This window comes from Micromys minutus (genome assembly GCF_963924665.1).
Source record: "Micromys minutus genome assembly, chromosome: X".
Classification (NCBI taxonomy): Eukaryota; Metazoa; Chordata; class Mammalia; order Rodentia; family Muridae; genus Micromys; species Micromys minutus.
Genome location: NC_137970.1, coordinates 13096954 through 13107479, shown reverse-complemented (window position 1 = coordinate 13107479; position 10526 = coordinate 13096954). Strand labels below are relative to the sequence as shown.

At 39.7% G+C, this 10526-nt stretch overlaps 1 protein-coding gene and 1 pseudogene across 4 annotated transcripts in view; both read left to right on the top strand.

Moving 5' to 3' along the window:
* Nucleotides 1-2443: 2443 nt before the first annotated feature.
* Nucleotides 2444-10526, top strand: part of OTC (ornithine transcarbamylase) — a gene marked incomplete at both ends in the record, with an annotated part of 63407 nt that continues 55324 nt past the window's right edge. For all 3 annotated transcript variants that reach the window (XM_080910949.1, XM_080910950.1, XM_080910948.1), the window contains one exon: nucleotides 2444-2520. In XM_080910949.1, coding sequence (XP_080767075.1) covers nucleotides 2444-2520 — 77 coding nt within the window. The remainder of the gene's footprint in view (nucleotides 2521-10526) is intronic.
* Nucleotides 2581-3343, top strand: LOC308415764 (single-stranded DNA-binding protein, mitochondrial-like; annotated as a pseudogene). The gene is made up of 2 exons: nucleotides 2581-2597; nucleotides 2918-3343. The product of its transcript is annotated as a single-stranded DNA-binding protein, mitochondrial-like (transcript).

Below are 10526 nucleotides of genomic sequence, written 5' to 3'. Positions count from 1 at the left end.
GAGAGAGAGAGAGAGAGAGAGAGAGAGAGGAGTAGTAGTAGAAACACATGAGTGTCAGAAAAATAAAGGTCGGGAGCCAAAGAAGGGATCAATCAGTGCACATGGATGAGTTCTGAGGATGAACTCTGTGATGATAAATCTTGATTATCAACTTGATGGAATTCTGAACCACAATGGGAATAAATGTCTGGGTCTGTCAGATGTTCTGTCTAAATTAGGTTATTTGAAGCAGAAAACCCATCCTGCATATGAGCAATAAAAACTTCAAGGACCTGAGTCCTCGTCTAAATGAAAAGGAGATGAGCTAAGCACTGCCTTAATCTTTCTCTGCTTTCCAACTGTGGGTACAATGAAACCAGCTACTTCAGGCTCTCCTACTTGGTACATTCACCCTCTACCTCCTTTCTTGTGGCTTTCACAAACAATTGTTTCAGCCTCGAGTGCTTTTTCCAGACCATACACTATTTTTCACCATAATGAAGCTTCTTATCAATTTGTAAGAGAAAGCAATCCTTTTATTCCTTAAATTGCCCCCTTTTTTGGTGTTTCCTGGCAACAGGAAGACAAGTAACTAGTACAAACACAAAAGCTGCAAGGTAAAGAGCTCCATGAACAGTTGTATCAGCAGAGGTGGGCTACTTGAGATGTACTTCTCCATTCCACCAAAATAGCTTACCTTTTGAGATTCAGTGAAATAACCATGGGCACCCTTCAAACTGGGATGCAGCTCCTTTATCCCATCCTCTGTGCTTGCATTAGTCTCTCTTAGCACCCTCTGATGTTGGACTTCTACCTCCTTAAAATTAGAAGGGCTGGTGAGTTGTTTTTTTAAAATGCTGTTCACATTTCCTAGCATAAAACTACAAACAAACCTTGCCCTTTTGCCCAAACATTGCTTCTATGCATTGTCTGGTTAAGTACAAATTACTAACAATATGGTGGTGAACCTGAGAGCTTTCTCTTAGTGTGTGCTCTTCAGAATCTGTAAAAGCAGACACTTTTCCTCCTTGTAGTATGAGAATAGTTTCAGTCCTGAGACATGTACAGCTGGCCTGCCTTTCCACCTCACTGGAGCTTTACCGTCCTTTCCAACAAGCATCTAGCTGTTCTCCTACTCAGCACATTCATCCTATGCCTCCTTTCTGGCAGATTTTACAAACAATTGCTTCTGCCTGGAGTGCTCTCTCCAGAACATATGATTTAGCCGAGGTTTGGAAATTTGATTTTCTTTCGGTTCACCCAAACCCTTCTAAATAAGTAGAAGGCAAATATGTCAAGATTTATTTCCCTGGCAATATCAATGATGATCTCATAACCATCTCTGCTCCTGAAGCAGCCATTTCTGACTTTCAGATGACATTTACTGGTGGTATTCTATAAACATCTTAGCAAGTACATACCAGGGTTTGCTAAGACACAGGAATTGACAACAGGCAGCGCCTGCCTCTCCTTTCCCTCCTCCCCTGTCTTCCATCCTTCTTGGCTTAAAGGTTTTCCTCTTCTGTGTTGTGCAGGACAACTTTATCTGGACCTTTCATATGGGCTTGGACTAGGAATATTATTTACAAATGCAATCACCCTTGTTGAAATCTTAAGCTCTGCAAAGTTGAGATCATTTCCTCTCTTGAAATTCTAGTCTCCCCTGATGTCTAACGCAGATGAGAATTTAAATCCAGTCCATTTCAAGCTGTGTCTAAGTGAACAAATGTGAAACAGTGGCCCTTGGTGACACGAGGAGTTTCTGAGGTGCTGGGGGAGTGGGGGTCCACTGGTACTTGATGGAAACTCACATTAGAATCATTAAGTGCCTACGGACTTACCAAATGCCTATTATGTGCAAGACATAAAGAGAGCCCCTGGACTGAGATCTTTTCATTATACCTCTACACCTCTCTAACTGGCTGCCATGGAAACCCTACTTTGAGTCCATCCCTTTCTATTTGGTTGTGTGGAATGGATGGCAGTGCTAGGTAGGAGAGTGAAATCAGCAGGAATACACAGGGCTGTCAGAGCTCCATCTGGGATTTTGTACTGTCAATTTACATCTTCTGAATGAGTTATTTCAGTGTACCTTCCTAACAGCCCCAACACGGCAGTGCCTCGCATATATTACATGCTCAATGGGTACTTGTCCGCTGATTTTTAATCCAAGCAAGTGACAGCATAAATACATTATGAAAAATAAAGAAGCTGGTCTCTGAAAGAATTAGGAGTCTTTCTTTAAAAAAACAACCCCAGAGTTAGGCTTAAAGTTCAAGTGCCCCTGCACCCTGCCCTGCTCTATCTCTAACTAGGCTGATCTGATAAGGTAGTGGAAGGGTGCTCGGACCTTTGCTCCCTCTCTGCAACTGAAAGCATTCTTAGCTTGCCTGTGGCCCCCACTGCCTGCCTGCCTGTGGAGCTCTGTAGACCATAGATTCCTCCTCGACTCTAGCAAAAGAAGATGCTGTCTAATTTGAGAATCCTGCTCAACAATGCAGCTCGTATAAAGGGTCACACTTCCGTGGTTCGACATTTTCGGTAAGTGACAGAGACTGGGATCTGGTCACAGTGATACTTGGAATTATGTTCTGCAGGGGAATGCCTCTTTCAGCAAAGCAAGTGTAGCCCTGCAGTTATCAGCTGCACGAGAACGGCTGTCTCTAATTCTAGCTAGGCTTTCACCTCTCCCTCATTCTGTAGTTGAAGTTTACCATGCTACCCAGGGCAGGTGCCGCAGACTAAATGCTCTTAACATCCCCCATTTGTGTACATTCTAAATGAGCTACTGGCTGAAGCCGACCTGCAAAACAACCTCCCTGGATTACTAAGGGAAGGTTCTCACTTTTAAGAAATGTATCTGTGGCTTGTGCATCAGGAAAAGCCTAAAGATTAGATTGTAAAAAAAAAAAAAAAAAATCGAAGCCATGTTTTGAAGACCTGTGTTACTGGTCTCTCATCAGTTTGTAAGAGATGAATCTGAAGTAGCCAGTTCTTGAACAATCTCTGAATCGTGTTCAGTTACTTGGGCGAGTAGGTCAGGACCCTGTCATGAGACAGGTGGAAGGAAAAAACCCAGTCACTATATTTCCTCTAGCAACAATAAGATGTGGTGATCAGGGGACACTGAAGTATACCAAATGGGTGAAGTCAGTCAAAAGAGGACATGGCACAGAATACCAGTATTTCAACCAGGCTCAGAGATGTGGCATATCAGTATATGAAAAGGGGGGCTCATATATTTGTGGAAGGCAAAGTGGACTATGGCAAATACATGGATAGAAACAATATGAGACGGCAAGCAACAGCAATCATGGCTGATAGCATTATGTTTCTGAGTGACCAGACAGGAGAAAAGGCATAAAGCAAATGATTCTTCTCTGATCATTGTTTGGTACAGTCTCCTTTGCAAATATGCATAGTCTATAGTTTCAAGATAAAAATTAAATTTTATATATATAAAAAAATAAATGTATCTGTGATGGTGATCCTGGACTTACTTGTTCTCAACGACCTGATAGACCTAAATTCACTGAACCTAGATGGGGTCTTTAGCACCCCTTCTTTGGTGAGTATAAGGCTCTCAGATGCAAACAAAATATTGTTCATGACATTGTAAGTTGATGCCATGTTATTAGGCTTATCTGAGATCTCCAGTCATGATTATCCATTCTCTTGTTTTCTAGGCAGGATAACTAGAGCCCAGAGAGACTGTGGGATCTATCCATTAGCACCAGTCACATCATATAAATAAACTTTAAAGATCACTTAAAAAAAAAAACCCCAGGCTTTAACAAACTATAGAAATGATTCTCAAGGTATTGTCTCACCCTGAAGTTTTAGAATCTACAGACCTGGGTTCCAGACTCAGCATTACTAATTGGCTACAGAACCCTGAGCAAGTCACTAACTTTTTCTACAGTGTTTCTTCACCTACACAATGGGTAGGGGTATAATAAATGCTCCACATTATAGAGTGATTCAGTCATTCATTCATGGCATACTTATCAAGTACCTATCTTGTTTCATTTACTATGCTTTATGTTAAAATGCAATGGTAGATAAGGCACACTGGCTAGTTTTATATCAACTTGAGACAAGGTAGAGTCCTTGGAGAGGAGGGTGTCTCAATTGAGAAAATGCCTCCAAAAAACTGAGCTATAGGCAAGCCTTGAGGGCATTTTCTTAATTAGCGATTGATGGGAAGTGCCCACCCCATTGTGGGTGGTCCCACCCCAGGGCTTGTTATTCTATTTATTATAAGAAAACAGGTTGAACAAGCCATTGGGAACAAGCCAGTAAGTATCACTCTTCCATGGCCTTTACATCAGCTCCCATCTCCAGGTTCCCGCCTTGTTTGAGTTCCGGTCCTGATTTCCTTCAATGATGGATGGCAATGTAAAATTGTGATCCAAAGAAAGCCTAGCTTATCCAAGTTGCTTTGGCCAAGGTGTTTCTTACAGCATTAGGAACCCTAACTAGGACAAAAGATACTTCATTCCTCCAGCCACATGAAGTCACACTCCAGTGATAGTCAATCCAGTAATAATAATTTGTGCAAAACCTGGAATATAATAGATGAGTGCTCCCTGTTTTTCATTCCATCTCACTGAGTAACATCAGATAAAAGGGTGATTACAATTTACTCCATAGTTTTTAACTGAATTGAAGATACTATGGTGAATAAATAACCAATTTTAAAGCTTAGCCATATATCCCTTTTAGCATATATATATATACACACACATGATTTTTTGTCATTATAGCACATTAAATTTTACAAGTAAAACCTCTGTCAAATAGTTGCCATTTTTGATCACTACTAATATTTTCTTGGTGTATACCAGCCTCAGCACTGATATTCCCCCCTTGATATCTGCTAGCCAGATTGCATTTCTAAAAACCCTAGTTAGCCACTTCTAAAACTAAATAGGATCTGGAGGAAAATCCAGGGAAACCAGCCCAAATCTGTATTTAGCTTTTTGAAAATATGAGATCCAACTAGACTTTTGAGAAACTCAATAGTATGGGCCCATTTAAAACTAACATAACACAATGCAATGGTTTGTGTCTTTAACTTGAGGGAGTGGAGCAGCAGCTGGTAGAAGGTTACTAAAGCACAGCTCGAGATGTGTCAGAACTATCTCATTGGGAACTCTTGCCAGTTCGCTCTGCTTTCTGGCCACCGTGATGTGAGCTACTTCTATTTGATGCATCTTTTCCAACAGAAAGAACTGAAATTCCTGAAAGTCTGAAGAAGATGATTTTCTCTCTTAAGTTGTTTATTTTGTTTATTTCATTGCAATGACGCAGGAGCTATGGATTGACACAGAAATGGTTTGCATAGGGTATTCTCAAGTAGCGTGTGTATTCGGCATCCCTTCTGCCTTATTTAGGCATATTGTCTGCCACATAGATTTACTCCAAGCTTCTGGTCTCCGTCACGACCCTCAGACTTTGACAGGGCTCCTTCATAACAAAGAAAAGCTCCTTGTCATACTGTTAACACTTTTGCTTTACCCAAATTTGACTTTTCTCTCCTTTCCGTCTCTGGAGGAAAGTAGAGGATCCCTGTGACACAACATCCCATCTGAATTTACCATTAGAGAAATGTGTGCTTAAGATTTGGCAGTGCCACAAGAGCTGAGATTGAGAAGTTTGGAAGTGAATAGTCATGTCTCGTTACGTGTCTAATACAGTAACAGCTGAAATGAGGCTGAAGCCATCCACACAGACACTTGGATCAATCGGTTTTAGCCAATTATTATTTTTCTTTCTCCTCTTTTTCTTTTTGCACAAAATCAATACGATCAAACACCAGAGATGGTGAAAATAGCAAATCAGCAGGCACGCCTGCCATCTTAGCATGTGCTTGTGGAGGCTGGCTGAGTTGGGATAATAGCGTTCTGTGATTTGTTGCCTGTTAGGAAAACTACTTATAGCTTTTAAAGAAACCACTAAAAATCCCTTTCTTTGTCAGAGAAGACCAATTTATAAGTTCACTTCAATTTCATCTTCCAAATAGAAATTTCTTCAGAGAATATTGAGCTAAGCCAGCCAATTCTGTGGAGGTTATAGATTGGAGCCGGAGGTGACTGGTTTTCGGGTATTTCATTCCAGACCTCCATAAAGGCTCACATAACTCATTATGCTTCCTTCATCCCCCGCCCCCACAGACACTCAAGTGAAGTGATCGCAGACTGTGCCCAGAGAGACAGGAAGAGAGACAGAACTGAATGATCTTTGTGTTTTAATGTCAAAAATTAAAATGCCTAAAACGTTTTTTTTTTTTTTTTCTATTCTGACTTCAGAAAACAATACAAGGCATGGGCCAAAGGGGAATGGAGATACAGGATCTCCTTTGGCAAACTGCTTTTGGGGGGTTTTGTTGTTGTTGTTGTTGTTGTTTGTTGTTCGTTTCTAGCCTACCATTTTGCAATTTAACTAAAATAATGGAAGCCATATATTTTCAGTATTCTCGTGTTTTAGTAAAGAGATATTTTCAAGCTTTGAATAATACTTCCACACAAAGCTAGTCCTGCTCTCTACAGTCTTCAGTTCTCAAAGTCTCTCCACAATTTGGCATATTGATGTTCTAAAATGTTTCAGAAAGAGTCACTGAGTTATCAACACTGATTTTTAGTGAATATGGGTAGATAGCACCAATAGGGAAGGTTTCAAATAATTTTTGTTAAGAAGTTATTATAACTGCTAGGGCAAAAAGTTTGTGAATTCAGAGCAGGACTTGAGGATTTCTGTTCACACCAGCAGAATCCATTCAAGGGTTTTGTGAAAACAAAGTCTCTTGACTTCTTTCTAATGTGCCTTTTAAAGAAAGTGAATGGGATTTAAGTAGATAGTGCAAATTCTCATGTTCATTAACTTCATGGATGCTTTGGGGGGGGGAAGCTTAAAGAGCCATTGACTTAGTTTAGCTTTTCAGCTAAGAAAGTGAGGTCAGAGCTGACAGATGACCTTCTCAAGGTCATAGTTTATTACTGTGTCTGAGCTTAGCTAGAACTGCAGCCCAAATACTTTAAAAAAGTAGTTTTCCTACTTTGGCCCTTTGATCCCTCCAAACTAATGAGAACAGGTAACCTTTTTTTTAGAAAGCCAAAATATGTAAATATAAACAAAAATAAAGAAACACATCCTAACTTTCACATTACTGCAACATCAAGAAGCAGCAGGAGCTCAGCCATTATGACCCATTGACTCTCTTTCCGGTCTGCAGAAGCTGAAGTCTTCATGGCCAATTCTCCATAGGGACCAGGGGGTCATTTACCATTTAAGTGTTTCCTGCTCTGGAAAAGTCAGTTTCTAACTGCACACATTTTACTCAAATCATGCAGTTTCTCTTCCAATACCAGAGAACACAGCCAAGTCTTCCCCAGCTCCTAAATAACTTGTCAGGAGTGGGGAATGCGGACTGGAGTGATGAAAGGCTTTAATGTGCCAGTAGCTCGTCCGCTTCTTCTACTTAGGTATATAGGTAAAACTAACCTGTAACCTTCACTTGGCATCTTACTATTCAGTGATTTGGTGAGGCTAAGAAGCCTCTGCATTGATATTTTTTTCGAATGATATAATGTAAGGAACTAATTTTGCTTTTCTCGAAGGCTGTAGCTCTAATTAGACTGCAAATTGGCTTTTAAATCTTACTTGATTTTCGCTTTGATTTTGGCGCATACTATTTGTATATATTTACAAGGTAAAATATATTTAGATTCATGCATATATTGGGTAAATCGCAACTCCACATAATTAGTACCCACATCACCTTGATATCTGTGAAGGGAGACCTGTACATGATTCTCATTGGCTCTAGGATTGTATTTGTTCTGCTATATGTGAACAGAAGAATGTTAGTATGTGACTTGTAGAGGTAACTCACTGGTAGGGGGCTTTTCTGGCATATGAAAAGCCCCGAGGTACCCAGTGTTTCAATAAGAGAAAATAAAATAAGATAAAATGTATTTCTAAGAAAGAAAGAATAGTAAGGTAACTCAGATCTGATTTGAGAGGTGACTCTTTTTTTTAATTTTATTTTCTTCTTTATGTAATTTAGTACAGGAAAGGTAAATACTTCATGGAAAAAATAAAAAGTGGTTTGTGTGGTGCTGGAGGAGGACTCAGTGGGTGAGAGCCTGTATTGTTCTTGCAGGTCTTGCTTGAATTTGGATCCTAGCACCTATATCTGGCACAGTTTACAAACTTCTATAACTCTGTCTCCAGGGGGTTCCAGGGCCCATAGCTTGAGCAGGCACCAGCTCCTCCATGCATGTATACCTCTCTACCACTCACACAAACAAAAATAAAATTAATCTCCTTTTAAAAAAGTGATTTAAGCCTTGCTTTGGTTTCCATGAGCTAAAGTGGGCTGGGTCTGATTGGAAATGGGACTTAGTAACTTTAGGCCAGCGCCTTTAACAGGACAATGTTTTCTAAGGAACAGGAGAAAAGAGGTTTGTGTCAGAGGCATCTTCATATAGTCCAGTTGTGGAGCTCTTGTGCTTTTCTGTAAGTTTTCTGAGCTTAGGAAAGAGGTGTGGCAATTTCATTTTGTAGCCAAGGCAAGTTCTATGAGTTGATAATAAACAGGATAGGAGTTAAACTGAGGCCATTGTGTTTGCTTTCCTTCTAATGATACACTTTCCTGGTTAGTTCTTGATATCTATGAAAAACAACTTTTTCCCAAGCTAACATTTCCTGCCCCACCTCCTGGATAGAATTCAGAACCGTAATGACCACTCTAATGAATTTTGAATGGTATAAACAGTAGACTCTCTTTATCAGTTGACTACATTTACTCTTTTTTCTTCCAAGTAAGTCAAGCCCTCATATATTGGTGTCTTAAAATGTAACATACCTACTTATCTACTCTTTTTGGCACTGAGAATTATGGCAACTTATTTTGTCAAAAAGGAGCTTGTGGGTCATTATTACCATGCATAAAATTCAGCCATCTTGATGCTGTGGCCATACATGGATCCCATCTGTTTCTCCCATCATTTTTCCTAGGTCTAGGCACTTACAGAGATATGTGTAGGATGTACAATAATAGTGCTCTCATTTCTGAATGCATGCCCATTCATTGTTCTCAGCAGAACAAATGTTGTCACAGAGTAGCTGAGTGAGTCCTAGGGGGGGGGGTTTCAGCTTTAGCAATATCCTAGGCCACAATTAATTATTCTGCATGCCTCACAAGTCTTTGAATTGAATCTACTTGAAACTGTAGAACAAACAATTGGCAATAGGATTGGTGATTGAGCCTCTGTGTGAAAGACACTAATTATACAGCCGGAGAGCAACTCAGTGAGGAATAATGTATTACCATAAATGCAGAAAACAGTTGAAAGGAAAAAACGAAATTGACTATGAGGAAGTGGTCCTGACTACATACATGATACTAAGGGAATTCTGAGAAATAATAAACAACCTTGAATGTGCAAAGAACAAACCATTAGAAGTTAATCTGTTCTTAGAAAAAAAAACATGAGAATTCACCAAATAATAGAAATGATGCTTGCTCTCTTTTGAAAGATGAATGATAAGAAACCAAGCACAGTGTAAACTATTCTTTGTAGATGTTATGAAGAAAGGTATTTCAAGGTTCTATCTATCTATCTATCTATCTATCTATCTATCTATCTATCTATCTATCTAACTTTCTATCTCTCTATCTCTCTCTCTCTCTCTCTCTCTCTCTATATATATATATATATATATATATATATATTCCAGAGTATTAATTCCAGTATATTAAAGATACATCTGCTATGGTGCTTTTGGGATTCTTTGAACATCTATAGTGGAAAATAAGTGAGCTTTTAATGCTTTGGCAATGATTTTTTAGAAGTCACATCATAATAGTGATTTTCCCACTAATTATCAAGGTTAGTTTTGTCTTGTTTCAGACTTAACAGTTATTTATAATCTAACACTACCATGCAGAGGCAGAAAATGACATCTCATCTTTTATAAAGCACTAGAGGATCTTATACTGAGTTAACTCAGCCAGCCGCAGAAGGGCAGGTACTACATAATTTCACACACACACACACATCAATTCTGAAATAGTCTGTGCTTGGTGAATCAGGGACTGCTGCCATGGTTATGAGAGGCTGAAGAATGCAGAATATGGATATGAAGTTTGAGTTATTGTGATGGTTTATACATGCTTGGCCCAGGGAGTGGCACTATTAGGAGGTGTGGCTTTGTTGGAGTAGGTGTGTCACTGGGGGTGTGGGCTTAAGACCCTCACCCTAGCCACCTGTAAGTCAGTCTTCCAGTGAAGATTTAGCCTTCAGATGAAGATGTAGAACTCTCAGTTCCTCTTGCACCATGCCAGCCTGGATGCTGCCATCTTCCCACCTTGAAGACAATGGACTGAACCTCTGAACCTATAAGCCAGCCTGAGTTAAATGTTGTTCTTTATAAGACTTGCCTTGGTCATGGTGTCTGTTCACAGCAGTAAAACTCTGGGATAGTTATGCTACCCAAAAAAGTTCTGAACTTTCTGTATGGTGCAGTAGTTGTAATTATTA